Source organism: Triturus cristatus, chromosome 12, assembly GCF_964204655.1.
Source record: "Triturus cristatus chromosome 12, aTriCri1.1, whole genome shotgun sequence".
Taxonomy (NCBI): domain Eukaryota; kingdom Metazoa; phylum Chordata; class Amphibia; order Caudata; family Salamandridae; genus Triturus; species Triturus cristatus.
In genome coordinates this window covers 54,653,600-54,675,110 of record NC_140595.1, presented here as the reverse complement: position 1 = coordinate 54,675,110, position 21,511 = coordinate 54,653,600, and the positions used below count along the sequence as shown (strand labels likewise).

The 21,511-nt window shown below is 44.6% G+C and overlaps 1 protein-coding gene across 2 annotated transcripts in view; it reads left to right on the top strand.

Annotated features, from left to right (window-relative positions):
* The window catches only part of LOC146772452 (unconventional myosin-Vb-like), a 145,858-nt gene that overhangs the window by 105,918 nt on the left and 18,429 nt on the right, over positions 1-21,511 (top strand). For both annotated transcript variants that reach the window (XM_085640046.1, XM_085640047.1), the window contains exons 24-30: positions 6,537-6,685; positions 8,663-8,782; positions 11,739-11,981; positions 12,412-12,509; positions 14,411-14,609; positions 18,132-18,225; positions 20,602-20,754. In XM_085640046.1, the coding sequence (XP_085496172.1) occupies positions 6,537-6,685; positions 8,663-8,782; positions 11,739-11,981; positions 12,412-12,509; positions 14,411-14,609; positions 18,132-18,225; positions 20,602-20,754 (1,056 nt within the window). The remainder of the gene's footprint in view (positions 1-6,536; positions 6,686-8,662; positions 8,783-11,738; positions 11,982-12,411; positions 12,510-14,410; positions 14,610-18,131; positions 18,226-20,601; positions 20,755-21,511) is intronic.

Sequence of the window (21,511 nt, the reverse complement as noted above, 5' to 3'; positions counted from 1 at the left end):
CTCACGTTGAAGGTCGAGCTCCTCTCTGGTGGAATCAGGAGCGCTGGCGCCGGCAGGTTTCGGGTGCTGCGGTGCGAAGTGCAGCGGTGCGGTGCCCCCAGGTCCCGGTGCAAGCAGTGGCTTGGTGACCGCGTCGGATGGCTTTTTCGGTGAGACCAGGATCTCGGTGCGAGAGGAAGGCGATGCTCGCCACCGTGCTAGCAGGTCACGGTGCCAGCAGCGGTGGCGGCGTTGCTGAAGCGCTGTGGGATGACGAACTGAAGTCGATGGCGCCGGTGTTGGGAGGCCAAGGCTGCGTTGCGGGATGAGGGCGGTGCGTCTTGTGACTTACGAGAGGTGCCCTCGAAACTCTGTGCAAGCAGCGGCGTCTATTTCGGCGTGGAGCGGCGACGTCAGGGAGGCCAAAGCGTCCTCATGAAGCAAGGCTGTGCGGAGTGCGGTGCCCACAGGCCGCGGTGCGAGCAGCTGCTCAGTGGCGGCGTCAACAGGCATTGTAGGTGAGACCAAGCTCGCAGTACGGCATTGCGGCGGTGCTCCCTGCGGTGCCAAAGCTTCAGTATGAAGCGAGGCGGTGCGGTGCCCACAGGTCGCAGTGCAAGCAGCGGCTCGGTGGCGGCATCAACAGGCATCATCAGTGAGACCAAGGTTGCAGTGCGGCGTTGTGGCGGTGCCCTCTGCTGTGCCTTCAGGACACTGAGTCGGCAGCGAGGTCGTAGACGTCGTAGAGTTGCTCTTCCTCTGTTTGCAGCACAAAACACACAATCCCCAGTGCTGCGGGCAGAAGAGCTTGATGTCTTTTTTTTGTTCCAGAGACTTCGTGAACAGGGGCAAGCTCTACCTCAAGCCCTTGGAGAGACTCACAAATTAGGTTGCAGAAAGTGCAGTCCAGGCCTTTCACTGCCCAAGTCAGAAGCAGCTACTGCAGGTCAGTCCAGCAAAGCACCCATCAAAGCTGTCATTCCTTTTCGCAGCTTCTCCGGCTCTTCTTGTTCCAGATGTGTTCTGATTTTCAGGGGTCTAGGACCCAGTATATCTAAAAATCCTTTGATCTTTCAGGCAGAGGGTGTCTGTGCCCGGCCAGAACCAGTTCTGCCTTCTCTGGTGTGATTTCCTGGCAGGAGGTGGAGACTGCATTGTCAGAGGCAGACCAGGCCGAATTCCCTGGGCCAGTTATGTTTATAAGATGTTATAAACAAACCTCCCATTCTGTCCTCTGAGGAACTGGTAGCCTTGCAATATTGAAAAACGAAATTGGCTGTAATTCAATATTAGGACATGCCACACACACCAGGGCATGTCCTACCTTTTACATACATTGCACCCGGCCCACAGGGGTACCTTGGGGCCTACCCGAGGGGTGCCTGACATGTAAGAAAAGGTAAGGTTAGAGACTGGCAAGTGTGTGCACTGGCCAAGTCAGCATGGCAGTTACAAACTGCGTGCAGACTCTGCAATGGCAGCTCTGAGTTACCGTTTTTAGGGTTACTCGCGGGGGTGGCACAACTAGTGCTGCAGGCCCCCGAATAGTATTTGATTCACCGACCCTGGCACATGCAGTGCACTTTACTAGGGGCTAACAGGTAAATCAAATGTCCAAACATGGAAACACTAATCAATACCACAATTTACACGGAGAGCATATGCACTTTAGCACTGATTAGCAGTGGTAAAGTGCCCAGCGTCCTAAAACCACCACAAACCGGTCAGGAGAAAATAGGAGGAAAAAGTTTGGGCATAACCCTGCAAAAAGGGCCATTTCCAACAATGAGAGTACTGTATTGTCAGATAATTTTATCCTGGCGTGGATTTCGTGTATACATAGGCTGGTAGCATATACCCATGGGGGCTATGTCTCAATATTTAATGTGCTAATTGATTCAGTAAAGATTAATTTGTAATATGAATACATACCCTTGTTCACACTCCCACTCCTCCCCTGCCTCCCAGTGGAGAAACTAAAATTACACTGGGGGCTATTCTGTCCCTTAACTGGTGTTGCTTTGGAAATTGTCTCAGACTCTCATATGAACGAATGCCGGTCTTCTGAAGCACTGTGCAATCATGCATTTCTTCTGCTGCATCGCCTTCTTTATTGTAGCACCTGTTCCTTTACGGTGATGCCACTGGCTGAGCGTGCATTCCTTTTGTTCTCTTGAAATTTATTTTTTCCTAGAATTTTGTCTAAAAAAAAAAAATCCATGTTTTCCACCATTTGACAGTGTTTTTGAATAAAGGCTATTAAAGCCAGGTGTATTAATCACTATTGGTACGCATGCTACAAGATATTTTTTTTGGGGGGGGGGGGGGGGATTCTTTTGAATTGACTGTAGATTGTAATCTATCTTCAGCCCCCACGTGCCCTTCCTTTATACTTGTGTGCTGTCTGATAATTGTATGAAAGTACCTCAGTATACTGTACAAATAATAGAATGTATGCTCTGATGGCCTTACCCATAGGGTCCGTCCAATGCAAGGCACTAATTTTCCTTCACTCCATTGCAGTGGTCCCTTATCAAGTTCGTTAAATGTTTAGTACACTTGCAGTTTAGCAGTTTGATTACCTCCGGCTTATTCAGATTTGGGTAAAAGTGATCCTTTCACAGTTTCCGAGGCATTGCCAGTTGGCGAGCTCAGGCAGATCATTTCTATCCCTAAGCCACATTGAGTCTTTTACACAACATCTGATCCATAAATCCAGTTCTGCAAATTGCAGTGTCTGTTCTCTGTACCTCCAGGCATCCATCACAAGTGTTGGACAGTGCCCCTTTTTGACATGGTCACCCCCACTTTTTTCCTGGTATTTGATGCAATTTTGACAGAAGGTTCCTGCTTACTGGGTCCCCAGTGCCATCTCTTTCCATAAAACTGTAGAATTGTTCCCCCCCCTATTGACAATACCTTAATTGCCCCCCTATGTCCCTACTAAATGGTACTCCTGTTACCTAGGGAACGGGGTACTAAAAAGAGTCCCTAAGGGCTGCAGCATGTATTGGCCACCCTAAGATGCCCCTTCAGCACCAACATGCCTACTGCCACTGCAGGTTGCTTTCCATGGGGCATAAAAAAGTGAAGACATGACCTGGCACACCTGTGTGCCGTGCCTGCAGACACTGCATGCAGTATAGGTAAGTTACTCCTACAGCAGGCCTTACAACCCTGAGGCAGGGTGCACTTTACTGCATGTGTGGTTATATCTGCATGGGCAGATATGCCCCTGTGATGTCCAAGTCGATTCTTAGATATTACAAGCGAACAGGGAAGCCATTTTAAGAACGTGTGCTTGACACTGGAATTTACAAGTGTCCCAGCTACATGATGCCTTAACTGAACCTAAAGATGTTTGGTATGAAACATCTCGTATTAATAAAGACACGAATTCCAGTGATGGATTTATTAATGCATACACCCAGAGGGGTCCCTTGAAACCCTACCGCTACTAATGTGTAGACCAGCCTTCTACCACAGAACAGTTTCTGGCCCCCTGCTGAGATCCCGCGCTCTCTTGAGAGCAGAAACCATGCCTCCTTTGGCTGTAGTTAATGTCACCTCCTCCAAGCAGGATGGCTAAGTGATCAGTATATCAAGGCAGGAGGCTTCAAAGGCCCCTGTCTCCTTTGATATGTGACCCAAGGCTTCTCCAGACAGGGGAAATGCCACCACAGGCCCAGGGCCCATTTGGCCCCAGGACAGGTGGGAAAATTAGGTAGTCAGGAGGCATGTTCCATCTCAGGCTGGTACCAACCCTGATGTGAACACGACTTTTATAATTCCATCATCTTAGTTTTTGCAGAATTTGGCTCTCTGGGTCAGGGTTATACCCACTTCCCACAGGAAGTAGTCATATAGGGAGTGAAGGCACCCTAAAGGTAAGTAGCCCATTGGCTACTAACTGTCACTTCCTGTAACACCCATAAACTGACACCAGGGACTTAGATTTGACCGATCAAGAAGAAAGGACAAAGCCACAAGAACTGAAGACCTGCTGTGGACTTGTGGTGCCAAACCCTGCCTGTCTGCACCAATCTCACCAATCGTGACCAGCGACTCGTCCTGCAGCTGACCAGCTTCTAAGAACCCCGGGAGACTGCCAGCCCTTCGCAAATTGCAAACACAACCAGATGATGGACGGAGTGCTGAAACTTTTCAACAACTCGCCCCCAATCAAGAGATCTGGGTTGAATCCATCGTTCTTTTGCTCACTTCGCCACCCCAGTTTGGACCCAGCCATATGCTAATCAGTCATGACCCTGCACCTCATGGGAACAGTCCAGCCCAAACTGGAAGGCCAGGTCCTCCCTGGACTGGAAAGAAGCATGCTAGGACAAGTTTCAGGGTATTAACAACTCATTAGCTTTCACAGCTACTAACCCGACAGCACCTCTGCACCTAGACACCCCCAGGGCTGGTAACGAGTAACCGCTGGTGGTACTTTGGACCTTGGTCCCCTATGACGCTAGGTCCCGAAGGAGACCCCCAGAAACCGGCCGCAAATAACTTTATGCAACATATGCCTTTTCTCCCATAGAGAAGCACTGCTGTTTAAAAAAACATTAAATTGAACTATTTATTTACCTGTAATAATTAAAAGCTGCAAAAGTTGATACCGATAACTTCGTTATCAAAATGTATATAAATTTACAACTTAGAAAAAAAAGTATTTATTCTTGAGTGGGTGTCTAATTTATTGCCTCTGTGAGTACAGCAAATGCTTAGCACTAACCTCTGAGGAGCCTAAACTGCTCGCCCACACTACCACCAAAGAGAACATTTAGTGATAGCATTTTTGTCTCTGTAAACCAATAAGGGTTGCCTGGACACTCTAAGCAGTGTACTTTGTTGTGGCCCACTATAAAGAGCCAGCTTCCTACAACGGAAGACCTGTGGATTCTGGCTGTCCAGTCAACCCTTACAGCCTCATTCCAGCCAACCGTAGCTTCCACCCATACTTGACATTCATTGTTTAAATCCCTAGGAGGCAGGTCTTCTCAGCAGGGCTTGGCGTCCACCTTCAACTGGAAGTCAGCAATCCAAGCCCGTCTCTACAATTCATGCTCTGACAGCATTCCCAGCACAGTTGCTTGGAGCATGAAGGGAGATGCCTTGCATTTGATTGCAATCTGGCTTTGCAATGAGGAGAGTGCAGATGCAACTGTACTTCCGATTAATTCGGAGAGAGGACAGACTTTTTAAAGAGCTTCAGAACTCTCCACTGTTATCCCAATCTGTTGCACTCGTACCTGGATTGGAGCCTTTCCAAGGTCACAAGAATAAGGGCACCAGCACAATAGAGACTCATTAGAACACAGCAAGTTTCCCTTGCAGCTTAAGGCCAGAGGACAAAGCCTTGCCTATCTATTTTCCCTGAAGGAAGCCCATATTTATAGCTCTTGCATTTCTTCCCCTTGTGCTTGAATTGAAAGTAATTTTAATGTGCATCAACCTTGCTGCTCCCTGCTTGAATGTGCCAGAGGTTAGCCACCCCCCACAAAGGCCCTGTACGTTTAAGAACGGGCTCCAAGGTCACCCCCGCTTTTGATGGTGCTTTTCTTTTCTGAGTGAATATTATAAAAACTGTGATGGCTCTGAAGAATTTTATGACGCATTGGAATGAGGGGGGGGGGGGGGCGGACACCGGTGACTATATGGATCTGATCTCTACCACAGACATCTGTACATCATCCATATAGTTTTTTTTTTTACAGTAGTGTATTATGTGAAGGTGGGGGTGGGGTTTGCACTTTACATCGGATGCTACGTCAACTTTATTTCTATTTTCTATGCCTCTCGAGCTATGCAGGCCTGGCATAGCCCAAACTCCTACCTTTAAGCATAGCCTATGTCTGGGCATGCGGTATCCGATTCATGAAATTTAACAGGCAATGGGCAGTCTTTAACCTTTGCAGGACCTTCTCCTGCACTGTGAGAGGGGAGCTTTCTAGATTATTCTTTACGGTCTGTGAAGTTGAAGCTTTTTTCCTGAAGAAGTATCTGCATCAGGACCAATGCCATCATGTGCTGAGGTAGCGATGCACTAGGTTTATGTACAGAAGAAGAAAAACGGACGCAATAATGTGCCCAGTCCTTTCCCAACTCCTGGTATTTCGATCCTGTCCCACACAGCCACGATTCCCACCTGTCTGTGCTTCGAGGACACATTTTGGTGGCAGAGAATCCTCTACAAAAAATGTAAGCGCCAAAGTATCTTGGGAAGTCTTACTCCTGCTTCTCAAGGTAGCAGAAACTATCTCTTCCTTTTGGCTCTCATTGTTCGAAGGGACCTTTGCTTAGTGTTAGATAATTACTTTGAATTGTCTAGCAGGCATTAAGAAAACTGAGCATATCCCTTCCTGCAGCATCAAGTCAACATTTTCTACAAAGCTGTAAAACTTTTTTTAAATGAAATTCTCAAGAAGTAGCTTTTTCTATGTCTCAAATTCTCAAGAGGTCCATAATTTGAAGTATTGCAGCCATGTGTACGTTTTCAATACTAGATTAGCAGCTTCTTCATATCCTAACTCCCATTTCTCTTCCCCTAGACTCTGTACATGAACGAGTGTCCTTGGAGACTGAGAATCTGCAGAAGGAACTGGAGGAGGAGCGATCTCGTTACCAGAACCTGTTGCAGGAGTACACTCGTCTCGAACAGAGCCATGAGAACTTGAAGGATGAGGTCTACTTCCTAAAGGTGATTGGAGGAAATATTGTCCATCAGAGAGGCATTTAACCTGTCAACTTCTCCCCTTTGGGTGGTGATAAAATGGTAGAAATGTTCACGTTGTGCCACTGGCTAGTAGAGAGAACGCAACATTATATCCAGTTTAATGCAACTGCATGGGATGTAGTAGACACATCCTAATATCTACCACTGGATAAGTGATGGAAATCTTTCCACCTCACCCACTGTGCTAAGGTGGGTGAGTGGAGAACATCAGCACAGCCCAGGTTTTACATGCATAGTATGGGGAAATGCCAGTTCTTTATGACTTGGCACAGTTTCTGCTGTTGACCGATGGAGATGCAAAGGACAGAAAGGTCATGCTACTTTCTCAGTACTCAATCTTATTTAAGAGATTCTTCAACCTGGTAAACTGCACTTTACTTAAAAATCTGAAAAAGAAATAGTAACTCATCTTCTCGCCTTTACCTACATGATCTACAAGAGTCTTTTTTGTTATGCTGTATATTATGGTTACTGTTTCATTTTCTTACCCCTTGGGTGCCTCAGATAAGGTCAACATGGAAGTTTTATTACAAGTGGTTATGCTCCTGGAAAGAGTGTGTGAAAGGGGTCAGACAAATCTCTTATAAGCGGACTGCATAAAGGCCGGGAATGCAAACCAGGAAGCTGGCTGTCAAATTACTTGAAGCCTTCCCATGGTGTAAACCCAATGGTTGTGTTAAATTGTCTGCAGGTAAACAAATCAGTGACTGTATTAGAGACTTATAACGAAAGTAGTCATTGTGCAGTATTACTGCATCGGAAGACTATGAAGAAATAGAGGGAACCCAGATGCAATCGCTTCTTCAAATGGACAGGCTGCCCGATCAACATAGCTATCAACTTGGTGGGAGACTGCAGAGAACTTTTAAAGTAGTAAGGAGACTGGTTATTCGCTATGCCAAGCTAACCATGCAGCATGGCATTGCAAAACTTTGAAGGAGTAAGAGACTCCATGTCCTATATACCAACTAGTAGAATCTGGGTTTGAGAAGTCAGATCACCTTTAATATACAGTCTGTGGTGTCCAAGTATGACATATGGCTGGAGGATAGCCCTACATTTTAAATCACATGTGGATTACTTTGTTCCTCAGAAGCGAAGACCCTGTTTCGACAGCACCCTGCTCTTTGGATTCCCCTACATTTCACGGTGATGGATCTGTAGTGACGCAGAAGATAAATCGGATGAGTTCTGTGCATCAGTTGTAATTTGGCTACTCGCGAAGGCTGTTGGAGGCTAATTATCTCGGCCATTTCTTCAGAGAGAAGGATCAGTGCCTCAACCAAAGTTTGTCATGATTAGAAAAAGGCTTAATCTGACTTTTCATTGCCGTGTTCCTTCTAGCTGCTCATTGAAGCCTCTGGAAACTGCTTCATGGGGAGGGGGCAAACAGTAGGCAATGGAAAGGTTGTTGACGAGAGGTAGAAAACTGCATGTGTGCACATTTATGTAGGAGGTCTAGGAAAGTCTGGCAACATGGTGGGCTGACTCCAGGCATACTACTCTGGGAGTGCTCCTTCCACACCTTTTCTTGTAAGGACAGTAACTCCACTGAGCAGTGTGCTGGTAGGAGTAGGGTAGATTGTCGAACAACCACTTCAGTGAGTTCCTTGAGTTGTAATTGTCCTACTGAGAGCACCTGGAAGGAAGGTTGAGGGCGGAGCCCTGGCATATTCTAGTGTCAACAAGTAAACATTAAGACTGTACTCTTTTGAGGAAAGGCAACGTAAACATGCTCAATACTGATGTTTGATGCTCAGTCTTCAGGAATAACCAGCAGTGAGGCATGAAAGGAGGGGATTTTCTTATATGTAGTTAGTTGGATGTCTAAAAACGCAGAGCTTCAATGTGTGTAAAAGGTAAAACTTTATTTGCTCTCCTAGATCCCATAGCTGGAGGGAATGTTTGTTTGAACTATATTCTTATGTGTTTGTACTTTAGAATCCAGATCATATCAGGAATCCTTCTTCTTTGAGCACGACGCCCAGCGGTTCAATGTGGTCATTGTTGTCCACTGACGTACCCTCTGTGGAGGTGCAAGATGTTGACCTAAACAACAAGGTGAGTAACCTGCAGAAAACAAGCTTTTATACTGGTTTGGACCATAGTGAGCAGTTGGCTTCTTGGTTCCCTATCTTTTTTAAGTATGGGTGAAACTTCCTCCTTCAGTTACTCTGACCGCCTCTCCATGATTTCACTGTTTGCTTTTTCTGAATTTGATTTCTATTTTTTTGCAAGTGTCCTTTTTAGGTCTCGCCTGGCGAACGCAGCGCGAAGCGCTGTCGCCAGTGAGATCTATTGTTGCTGACTTGCCTCGGAAGTGGGACAGGAGATGGGCACGCGCATGGTCTCGGCGGATTTGAGTTGGTGTACGAGCCTACAGCCACGCGGCGTGCACATCTCCTGTCTCCCTTCCCTCAGCAAGCCAGTATGCTGTTTCACTTTCGTCCTCACCAGCCTCCCTGTTTTTGGCCTGTTACCTATTAAAGTACTTTGCTTTTAGAATAAGCTCCTGCAAACCACGTTTTGTATGTGCCTTCCCTTATAATGAACCCTTTTGTGTAATCGCCAGCCTCCCTGTTTTTGGCTTGTTTGTCACTGGAACGCAGTGGGCTTGAATAGAACAATATGTTTCAGTAACAGCAGAACATGAGTAATTTAATGAACCCTTTCCCTGCCGTGGTTTATATGCCTTGTGTGTCTTATTTAGATGCCAAAAACGGTTGCAAAGTGCTTCAAATGAAAAATGTAAAACGACGGGCAGCAACAAAGCGAGTAGGAACGGACATTGATGGTGCATAACTGATGATTTACAGTCTAAATTATCTTTTTAAAATGTAACCCTTTTGCTCAACACAATTCAAAGCGATCTTGCGTGCTCCCACTTTTAACACGTCTCTATCTAATACTGCGAGTGACGCATTAATGAAACTGAAGGCTCGCCACTTGTGAACGATTTCATCACAAGACACTTGTTTCAATTTCCCATGGCTCAACACACAACTTCTCGCCTCCACGCGGGCTGCACCGAGCTCTGCCCCCTTGGCTGCAGCCGGGGCCACTGCGTCTCAAGCCTCGACCCCGGCCGCCACCAGCGCCGGATGGTCTCTGGCACACGCACTCCTTCTCCTCACCCGCAGGGGCCCTCGCGCTACCTCCGCACACCCACTGCCGCTTGACGGGGGCACGCGCGCTCACCTGTGCCCTCCTGAGCTGGCGCTGGGTGCTCTCGCTCCCCTCTGGCCGGGCGCCGTCTGTGGCGCACTTTCGTCCTCAACGTCTGTCTTCTTCCCATCCAGCAAAAGCCCCGTCCCTTCTAACTTCCCCCTTTCAGCCCGTCGGCGATTTTTCAGCGGCTCACAAAGAACGACCGAGTCTCCCCGGTGAAGTAAGAACGAGAAGGACAACAACACCTCTCAGACCTTCGGCGACGAGGGGGTTTCAACGACGAGAATTTCTCTTTTTTTTCCACGGTCCTCTTCTACTTTAGCTTTTGGTCCAGGGGCTTCGGCGATAAGAATGTGCCCGGCTTCCTTTTTGCTGGACCCGCCTTTTTTCTTAAAGGGTCCGCCGCGCGTTTTGTTCGCATCCCTTTATTGTCGCCTCCAGGAGTGTCACGATGTAACCTCGGCGCCCTTCGTCACATGCTTTATGAATGGAAAGTGCAAATTACAAGACAGTGCCAACAGACACGTGATGCGTCCTGCTGTCTAACCAGATAAGGATCTGTGCACAATAAAACATCTTCTAAATACAACTCAAAGTGTTCGTGATGTGCAAGAACGTGTATCGAAACTTCCAATATGGCTTGCAGAGTTTAGTAAGTTTTTATTGGTACCTACTTTTGTTTATAAACCATTCGCCAAATGAATCTATTTAAAAATGATGGACTCTTCATCTACTGACAAGAGGTAACATGTTCCAAAACATGAGTATTCGCAAACATTTTCCCAGGGGTCAAAAAGTTTGGTCTATGACCTGACCGAGGGCCACATTGAAGCCAGCAGGGTGGCTGTCGAGGGGGCAGGGAGAGATAAGGTGGGTGTATATGAGGCGAAGCATGTATTTCTAGTGGCTGAATTGCACAATTTTAAACCAGAAAATCTGTATCAATCCCAGTTTCCCCACCTGATCAAACAGTGTGATCCTAGGCAATTTTTTCTATTTAATTTTCCCTCCTTTTACTTTATTATCACATATAAAAGGACCTCCAAATAATAGACTTCAGGACTTGTTCTGTGCAAAACATTCTGTGTTTTATTTACTAAACCATAATGTTGTTTCTTTATAATAGCAACCCAGACTGCCCAAAAGGCGCACATAACCGACTTGCCTCTTAGTTCACGGCTGGCATTGCTGTCAGGGTGGGTGGAAACATGAATGTTTGTAAAGTCATGTTTGTAATTTATCACTTTTCAAAAATACTTCTCAATGCACTGATATAATCTGATGTACTAAGGTGACAGAAAAAGAAACAAGCATTTGCAATGCATTAGGTCTCGCATTTACGCGAGTTTGAGCTATTGACATTGCAAATAACAATTACTTTTGGCATTGTCATTTACAATGCCAATAGCTTTAACTCGTGTAACTGCGAGACCTATTGCATTGCAAATGCTTGTTTATTAGTCTGACCACCCTCCTTGAGCTCCTTACTTGGTGGAAGCTAGGTGCAGTTATCTCCATTTTCAGGGGACTTCATAACCATGATGGGGCCCATTAATGTAGGGTGGGGGGTGCCCAAAATAGTTTTTCTGAGACATCTTATGTGCAGTCATTACCTATGACTGCTTCGGTCATGTTGTCCTTTAAACGGCTGTGGAAGTGACATCTATGGTGGCTGACATATTCTGCGGAAATCCTATAGTAATGTTGTCCGTCCTACACACGATCACCAACTTCTCGCCTGTTAAATATGTGTAGAATTGTGCAGTTGACACAAAGCTGTTAATCTTTGGTACTTTTCCTGAGAAGAGGTGATGACTGTACTTTTTGGCCTCCCATTGGCTCTCTTTAGGATCTAGACCTGAGGAGCTTAAGCCCGGATTCCATTGATACAGTCAATGAGAGGCAGCTGGTGAAACTGGGCAGCCCGATGTTGGTTCGAAGTGATAAGTTGGCCTTTAGTCCCTACCAAAAGGCCCAGAGCTGGATTATGGGTCAGCTCAACACAGTCAGTAGTGAGATTGGAGGAAGCCGGAAGCAGCATTTCAGAGAAGAAACAGAATCGCAGACCAGGAATGAACTTCCGAAGGGAGGGGTAAGATTTCAGTCCCTCCCCATCCTACCATCATCTGCCTTATTTTCTTTCTTTCCTCGGAAAGCTTTCCCCCTTTTATCGGCCTCGCCACCTCTTCCGCAGTCCTCATTTTTTCACCTCACCCTCTTTCCCATTCACCTTTCACCTGGTGCTCTTCAGATTTCCATTAACCATTTTCTTTCCTTACTTCTTCCTTCAGACTCTGCCCATGTATTCTTCTCACACGCCCCCTTCACCTTTCCTCTCAGTTTGATTTCCTGTCCATCCTTCACTTTCCTCACATCTCTTGCACTCCTCTGGTTACTCCACCTTCCTCTCATTTCTTCCCATCCCCCCCTGCTGTTGTGTGTCCCTTATCTGTTCCTTCTTATTTTCCATCTTTGCACATTCTTTGAAGTAACTTTCCCTTGTCTAATCCCGCGCTTCCCAGGACGCAGCACTGGATCTGCTGCCATCTGCTAAGAACCTCAAGGGAATGACCGAGGAGGATCTCAAGTGTGCGTACGATGCTGTCTGCATCACCAACAAGTAAGATTCACTCACCTCCCTTTCTGTGTACATTGGCGGCATTGCCTGTGGCATTTTGGGGACATACATTTGTTCCACCACTTCCAGTCTCCACATGCTTCTTAGTTTTGTGAAGTTTGATCTTCTACAAGATATTTGCTCCAATGGCATACCTGTTGCCTCTACACCACTGTAAAACATGACTCCTTTTAATGTTGACGTTTCACAGACCCACGGTGAAGATGGAATGGACTCTATATACAACTGTAGCAGTTATTGGCAGGAAGCGTCTTTCCAAGGGGGGGGGTGGGCACCTTTTCTTGCCTCATTTCCCATGTACTGTCTGCTGCTCCCCTCAGGACCCTCCCTATGGAGGCCGCTGATCCCTGCTCTTTATCAGCTTAAATCTAAGGAAAAGAAAATGCAGTGTATGGTCAGGCTAGTTTTGGAATGAGGATTTAATTAAATATTTATCATTGTCCATTAGCAATGTGGGTTGCCGACAGTTTTTAAAAAAAAATATGCTTTGTATATGTTTAGAGAGAAAAAAAAATTCAATGTATAGGGTTAGATTGAGAGTCTCTCTTGTGGTGGGTAGAGTTGAAGTTTGGGGAATAGTGTTGAGGTAAAAGTATAAAGTTGAGGTAATAGTATATTTTAAGTTGTCTGTTTAATGTTTTGGCCTCTATATAGGTGGAACTAAAGGGCCGACCTCGCTCTGCTGTGTCTCACTTGGTCTATAGGGTTTACAGGTAGCCCTGTCCTGGATCCTCTTGTGTAGAAGCAATTCCTTACTCTATATACAGTTATACTGCATCATATAGTTTAAAGCCATAACTTATTTTTGAGTTTAAATTTGAAAAACAAAAAAAAACGCGACTGCACCGGGAATGACAATGAACAACTTCCAAGAAGAGTGGTGTACAACTGTTATTCAAAGTGAACCTCTCCGACAGGCAGGCGTGGGACATGAGCAGTGTCATCCCGGGTTGATATTTTACAGCTTCCTAGGATAAACATCCAATTCGCCTTAGGGAAGACCTTTTTAATTTACTTCATCCTGGCTGAAGTAACAGCTTTGAGATCACAGAACCTATGCCTCCTCTTAGATTTGCAAAAAGAACTGTTGATGGACAGCATGCAGAACAATGTCATACATTCACCCCAGTACCGAGATCTGAGCCTAAATCCATCATCGTTTTGCTCACCATGCCATTCCAGTTTGGACCCAGTCATATGCAAATCAGTCTTGACCCTGTGCCCCATGGGAACAGTCCAGCCCGAACTGCCAGGCCAGGTTCTCCCTGGACTGGAAACAAGCATCCTAGGACCGGTTTCGGGGTTCCACCCCTCTTCAGCCAGGATAGCTTGATTCCAGTGTCATGGAGAGCACGGGACTCACGTCTGAGCATACCCGTCCCACTCGGGGTGACCAATGCAATGCTCACTCTGCCACTGGATTCAAGATAGCCTGGCTGATGAGGGTTATGAACCCGAAACCGGTCCAAAGATGCTTGTTTCCGGTCCAGGGAAGACATGGCTTAGCAGTTCGGGCTGGACTGTTCCCATGAGGCACAGGGTCAGACTGATTTGCTTATGGCCATGTCTGAACTGGGGTGGTGGAGTGAGCTAAAGAATGATGATGGATTAAACCCAGATCAGTTGATTGAGGGTGAGTGTTTGATGTGCTCAAACGCTCCGTCCATCATCCTCTTTTGTATCGATTTGGCACTATACTGTGGTAGATTATGACCTGTGACCTGATGGTTTAAATTAAGTGCAGTGCACCAGATTGTTTAATTTGCTCAGTAAGGGTAAAATAGTTAATTTTACTGGTTGTTGCTGAAAATATGCTGAGTATATATAGCTGGTTGACTTAATAAGAGTTACCACTTGCCTTCCCCGATGTTCTCTCGTTCCAGGTTGCTGGAGGATCAGCTTCAAGAACAGCAGAGATGCTATGAGCGGGAGGCCGATGCCCTGCGCCAGGAGATCACCGGGCTCAAGAAGGAGATGAAGAGGCAGCAGGAGAGTCTGGTCCAGGCCCTGCATCTTCCTTTGGATCAACAAATGGAGTTCGGCCTTCAGCACGAAGTTGACCAACTGAAGCAGGATAAAATGGTCAGTTACTGCCTGTGTATCAGTCCCTCCCTCACTTTGTCTACCCGCTACTCTTTCAAAAGCCCTGGGTACCTGAGACTGCCCATGAGTGAGTCTTTTTAGAACAAGTGATGAATTGCAAGATGGATCGCAGGATGGACTTATAAACTTACAAGGCTAGTTGCTTGAAGAGGTGCATGACTCTTAAAAGTCTGCTGCTTTGCCAATGCTTGTAGGTTGGCACTAGGCCTATAGCTTTGATTAAATTGTGCATGTGTAAGTCAAGCTTGTGTTAATTCCCAGAAGAGCCGAATGCTTCCTGTGATGGACTGATTATGTGGCTATATTTTAGAGTTTAGATACGATGGGGTGGTATCAGCGATATTGATCAATGACTAATCAGTTTTATGTTTTTTTTTTTTTTTACAACTATAGATAATCATGTGACCCACTCAGGAGGGATCAGCCATTCTTAAGAAGTTATTGGAACTTTCTTTTTCACATATTAAGTGTTATGTTATTAACCATTCTATCATAGAAGCCAGCAAGTTGTAGTCTAGTTGGATAGTGATGGAATGATGTGGTTGTCAAGCGGATGAGCTTTGGTTTTGTGTAGACTATCTTAAGACCCTGATGCTGGATTTTTGGATGGAAGAAAAGACTGAGTACTTTGTGTTTCGTGTCGGGGGTAAAATGGACTTCGCCTATTCTGAAATATTTAGGTACAACATGTCTAGGAAGGGAGGTTAGGCTTCTACTTGATATTCTTTGAAACCTGAATTACAGTAGCTCCAGAAACTTGTTGAAAGAGTCTGTTCTTGTTGGTTGCTTGATACTGCCCAACCATCCGATGGTGACTCACAGCTACAAGGACATTGGAAGGCTACTTTTTAGGTCTGGGTTGGGCTAAAACCTTTTCATTCCACTAAAACTGTAAATACACTATATATAGTTATGGAGGCTTTCTGCCAGACCTTTTCATTCATTGCTCTGTCACTCACATTTTTTCTCAGCCTGCTAGAGCATAATGCATGGGACAAAAGGTCCGCCTACTTCAGCCATTGACTAGCATCATTGTGAGTGACTTGATTCTAGTTGTTCACAGCAAACACCTCCACACTAAGTAGTTCCCCACAATATCTAGGGATGGCAAAGTGTATTTTTTGAGGCCAAAACACATTTTTGATTAATGTCAAATTTATGGTTGTTGGTGTATATATTGACAGAGGCCGGCCGCCATTCAAAAATAACTTTATTAGAATCATGACACAACCAAATTAGCATTACCCAAAGAAAGAGGCAGACTGCCAAAGCCAGGCCTATTGGGACAAACAATGCTTGTTAAGTATTTGCACGTCTCTCCGCGTGTTGTAAGCACGATTGACTCCGTGCCCTGGAACCACTGAGGATCATCGTATACCACCTACCGCTATCATCTGGCTGTGGAATGGTTCTTCCAACCAAGAATGATTTATCCCTGGGTATCTAAAATGATGTTAAAAATGTTCGCCTGTGTGACATACTGCATTCACTTTCAGATTGATGTCTGGACTAAGATCATACATTACTTTTGATGAACACAAATGTCATAACAAGTTTGAATGGAAAAAATATTTCATTGTTATGATTATACTTGTGGGCCAATTTTTTTTTTAGAGGTGAGCGGAACTAAGAAAATCACTTGTAAGTAGCTTAGAATGGCTTTGCTAAGTAAAAGTGAAAGGCGAACTCCAGGAGGAACAAACTAAGGGCAGCAGAGTTTGCATGGGTACTGCTTCTCTAAAACATGAGCAGGTAGGCAACAGAAATGGCCCCACTTTGGTGGCAAGCAAAGCTAAACCAAAACAGGCCGTTTTAAAATAAAGCAATTGGCAGAGCCAAACATAAATTGCTCTCTACTAATTTTCTGATCAGTAACTTTAATTCAGGAGCACATCTCTCCAACAAGCCAATAGGAGAGCACACTTAGTCTCGCTTACAAAACAGCTTGCACCTTCATTCATGGCGAGCATTCAAGTAGGGGTTCTCTCCAGTCTTCCGTGACTTCACCATGCTTGAGCTGATCTTAACTAAAACTCCATTTTGCGTTCAAGAATTATTTGTAGACTCTTGGAAGCAGTTTGCTAATTGAAAACTAACTAGAATTTGATTTTATAATGGGTTCCTTCACAACTTGCCAGGTCTATCGGTGCAACTAAAGTAAATGCTCTAAAGTGACTTTTGGGAAATTGGCATCTAGTGTGAACACTGTACACAGCAGAGGCTTGTGACGGACGCTTACCTCTCGAGCTTTGATGCAAACTATGAAGGCTTGGAATCAAAAGGGCCATGTAGCCTCCAGAACCAGCTGTTAGACTACAATATTGAAATTGAGTGATCTATCTAGTCCTAATGGCTTCCACTCAAGAGCTTCAGGGAAATAAGTTATACAGACCCAATGATGAAGTTTTACCTTGTAATCGTAGTGGGGAACCAGCCCACTAGTACAGTCAGTTGGCACCCAAACACTCTTCTGCAGACTATCTACCTGGCACAGCTCCCTACTGCTGTAAAGTTTTCATGTATTTAAATTAATCATATATGTAAGTATTAATAAACATCATGGCATGCATTGAAGTCGGAATAAAAGCAAGAGCTACAACGGGTAAACCTGTTAGCGACCGAAGAAATTATAAAGTGTTAATACTTCACCTCTAGGCACCCACCCTCCCCCTAAAATAAGCCAGTATGTTAAGGGAGGAGGGTGGTCCAGTTCATTTCTCTGTAGGTCCTTCTCACTCACTTAGTGTCTCAGTTTTTAAACTCTTGATGCCTCAAAGGCTTGTGACCCAGTACCAAGATCTGGTATCTCAGAGCTTCATATGGTCTTCGAATAAACTGAGAGTGCAGGGTGGATGGAGGTCCCTGCAACAGGGATGGGGAGTTTCTGCATATAATGTACACGGAAGGCTGGACCCCTGGTTCTAGGACACTAACATGTTTCCCAAGTTTTTGGCAGAGCTGGTTCCACAACACTTGTCAATGTTAGTGCACTTTCACCAGCTGTCAACAGAAAGAGCCCCGATAGTAAACAAATCCCTTTAAGAGTTGCTAGGAACGTGCAAACAAATCCCAAAGCCTCAACCGTAATAAGTATTTAATGTTCTTGTCCATGGGCTTTGATAAAGGTAACTGGATCAGAGCTGTTTTCAAAGTTTAATGAAAACAAGGTAGCTTATCCTCAACGCTTTAAGTACGTTTTCACTTTTGATGCTTTGATTCTTCTCCTGACCGCGTGGGACCTTCCATACATGGTGTATTGTACAGGACTAACCTGATCTTCGATGCCTTATTAAAGCTGGGTAATGATTTGTTACGGGTTCGACTACAGTTGGGATCATCTTTTGCTGGTCAGCGTCTCAGACTCTGATGTGCAGAACTTTACAGTACACACTTTCTCTTGCTTGCTAGTTTGCCCTGACTCTCGGCTTATTTCTTGTTCTTTCATCTGTGTTTCCTCCCTTGTGTTCTAAACATTCATCCTTCGTGGCGGGGCATGTTCAGGATCTGGAGGAGCAGGTGCAGCACCTGGAGAGGGATAACCTGAAGCTGCAGAAGCAGCTGAAGCTGTACATGAGGAAGATCCAGGAAGCTACAGGTATGCACCAGAGAGGGATGGTTTGTGTGAAGGACATGCGTCCGCAGCAGGAAACAGAATGAAACAAACTACTGGTGATCCCTCTGCAAGCCCATCACGCCCTTCATTCGTCTTAACAACAATTACACATTGCAACCATAAAACCAGATGTTGTTATATCTGCCCTTTATATGTATTTATTTCTTTGTGGGGCAGGGGTGTAAACTTCTTTTACCTTAGTGCACTTAAGATATAAGATTACATCATAGGATAGTCCATGATCTTGAAGGGCTATTTAAAAACTGAACCTTTATACACTTTGTCATCTCTGGCATTATGTGGGTTTGACACCACAGTAAGCAGCTGCAGGAAGTGCAATGTTTTGATGTTGCATGGTAAACCTTTTTGAGCAGCACCCCTCATGAGTTCTTATATAAACTTCTGTTTAGTTCTCATTTTTTTTCCAACGCAGTGATATCCTATCTGGGCTTCTATTTGTATTTAAGGTTTGAAGCCTTCCTAATGAAAATGCTAGACATGGTCACGGGTGGTGCATATGTTGTTCTACAGTGGTTACACATAAGATGGAGGCATACACCTGAATATTGGGAACACGTCCTGGATAAACGGGGAAAATAAACTAAACATACGAGACATTTAAAAGGTTGCATAGTCACAATTTACTTGCTAGCTCCGCTATTATGACGAGAGAATGTGGAATTTAATAGGATGGCCTGATCTATTGAGGAAGCTTTAAAGTTCATTACAGTGAGCTTTAAGGATTGCTTGAATAGATATAGGTGGTCTGAGTACTTCGAAAGAGTACTTCCTCACTTGACTTGAGTGGAGCCCCCACCAAGCACTGTGCTCAGCAAGGAAGTAGTCGTCCTTCATTGAAGTCCTGCTTTTGTTTATATGGAGAAGCCCTGGTACCCGGCTTAAAAAGGGCCTTTTGGGAGATTGCAGAACAAAAATGTGGATCCAGTCCTTCTGGACGGATGATGCCATCCTTTTAACTACTGGTATCCTTTGAAATGTAGAGTGGTCATCACACCATTTTTTTACATTTTGGACTAGGTATACAAAATTTCTCCCTGAATTTTCAGAAAATTAGTGTCATGCTGTAGCCGGCCTGACTAGCATCATCCGGTCCTCTGTTCTTCATCCATGCTCCACAGACCACTGTAATGACTCCTGCACATTGCATCACTGGGGGCTGCTGGTTAAAAGGAACCGAAGACCAATAGGAACTAAAGCCAAATGGACGGTTCACCGTTAAACTAATGTGCTTATTGCTTTTTTAAAAATTCTAAGCCCAAATTGAATTGTTGATGTATATATAAGACCTCAACATTCAGACACACGGAGAATCTAATTTTCTTAATGACTCTCCAGTCGTGCGGCCACGTCCCGCTACTTCCAGTGTCTATATGTCCAATTTATTTCATAATGTCACTATACTGCAGCGCCAAAATTCCCATCCGCATTAGAGAAGAATAGGAAAAAGTGTGAAAAAGAATATAGTTTTTTTTTTTTTTTTTTTTAGAAAAGCACCTAGGTGCTTTCTTTCCACTTTAACACTTTTTTCTTAAAAACAAAAAAAATTCTATATTCTTTTTCACACTTTTTCCTAATCTTCTTGAATGCGGATGGGAATTTTGGTGCTGCAGTATAGTGACATGATGAGATAAATTGGACATATAGACACTGGAAGTAGCGGGAGGTGGCCGCACGACTGGGGAGTTAAGAAAATTAGATTCTCCATGTGTCTGAATGTTGAGGTTTTCTGTCCTTTGAGTCCGGCCCTATTTGCTGATAATTTGTTGAGTGGGGGGCGGCTTGACTCTTCTTCCCCCCCTGTGCTTCTTTCTGTGTTGATCATGTGTATATATATATATATATATATATATAAGCACTGCTCCTATCCACATCATGGAAAAGTTTGCATATGGAAAGAATGCAAAAGTAGGACAAGTTATTTTTCCAAAAGCTGCTACACTGAGGATGCACGAATCGGCTGGATTTGTGCAGCTCTGTGATGAGTTAAGGGGATGTTGATTAAATCTGTGGATTTCTGTTACAAGAGATCCTAATCGAAGAAGAATAAGCACTTCTGGAAACTTCCAATTGTAAGATTTGATGGTCTTATTTACAACATTGTGATTTTAACAATGCAATGGTGTAAAAAGTATTGGAGAAGGTAATCCTCTGGCATTTTGCCACACAGATCACCTTCAAAGTTGTGGTTCTCCGGAAAGCAGTGACTTTAAAAAATAACATCCATGTCACTATCTTCTTTTCCTTTAATGGGTATGCCCTGCTAATTAAATGCTTGAAGTAAGGCGCACTTGCTTTTGGTCCATCCATTAATCCTAATTAACTGTTACCACTTCACAGACCGGCATGAAGTTGTGAGGTCGGAGCCAGAAGAGCGCCTCCCTGAGATCAACAGACCACCGGATATAATCGGGCAGGTGTTCACCCCTTTCCAGGGCATGTTGGAATGTAGGCCGCAGGATGAAGCACGCCTCATCAAAAGCATCATTCTTGGTGAGTGACTGGCTGTCCACGAAGTTGTCCGCCTGCAGAACTGTTCATATCTGGCCAACCTACAATGTGTGTGTGTGTGTGTGCTTTTTTGTTTTCGCGGTCATTCGTTCGTTCCCCATTACTGGGAAGCAGGCCCTTGTTAAGGGGTTAAGTTACTTCCACCTCCAAAACAGTCACCACTGAATCCCTTCTTAACTCAACCTAATTGTGGTATACTTATTAGATGGCTTTAGTGCATGTGTTATTTACCTACCACAAATTATTTTTTTGTCAATGGTTTAACTTTTGGTCTTTCCTTCTCTTTTGCTTTCCTTAACCTCCTGTATTTCATCACTTCAAGATTTTCCCTTGTACTACATGTTTTCTTCATGCCTTTATTACTTTCTCTTTCAGCATTGAACTTTTTTCTAATTTCTATTGCATACACCCTTTTCTTTCCATCTCTTGTTTTTTCTGATTCTCTCCGTTTTATTTTTCAAATTCTTTTTTGTCAAATATTACTTTCAAAGTGTTGACTTGAAGAGCGGCCAATACCACCATGCTCTACGCCTGTCCGGTCTTTCTGACCAGTACAGAAGTACTGAAATAATTTTGTCCTTCATAAATTCCTCCTTTATACTTATGAAGAAAACATCATACCCCCTCCTTTTATCTTTTATGACAGATATTACTTTCTTTTATTCTTACTTTCGGTTGTCTTTTTTTCTTTCTTTCATACCCACTCTTTCCCGCTCTTTACTATTTTCCCTGTTGACTT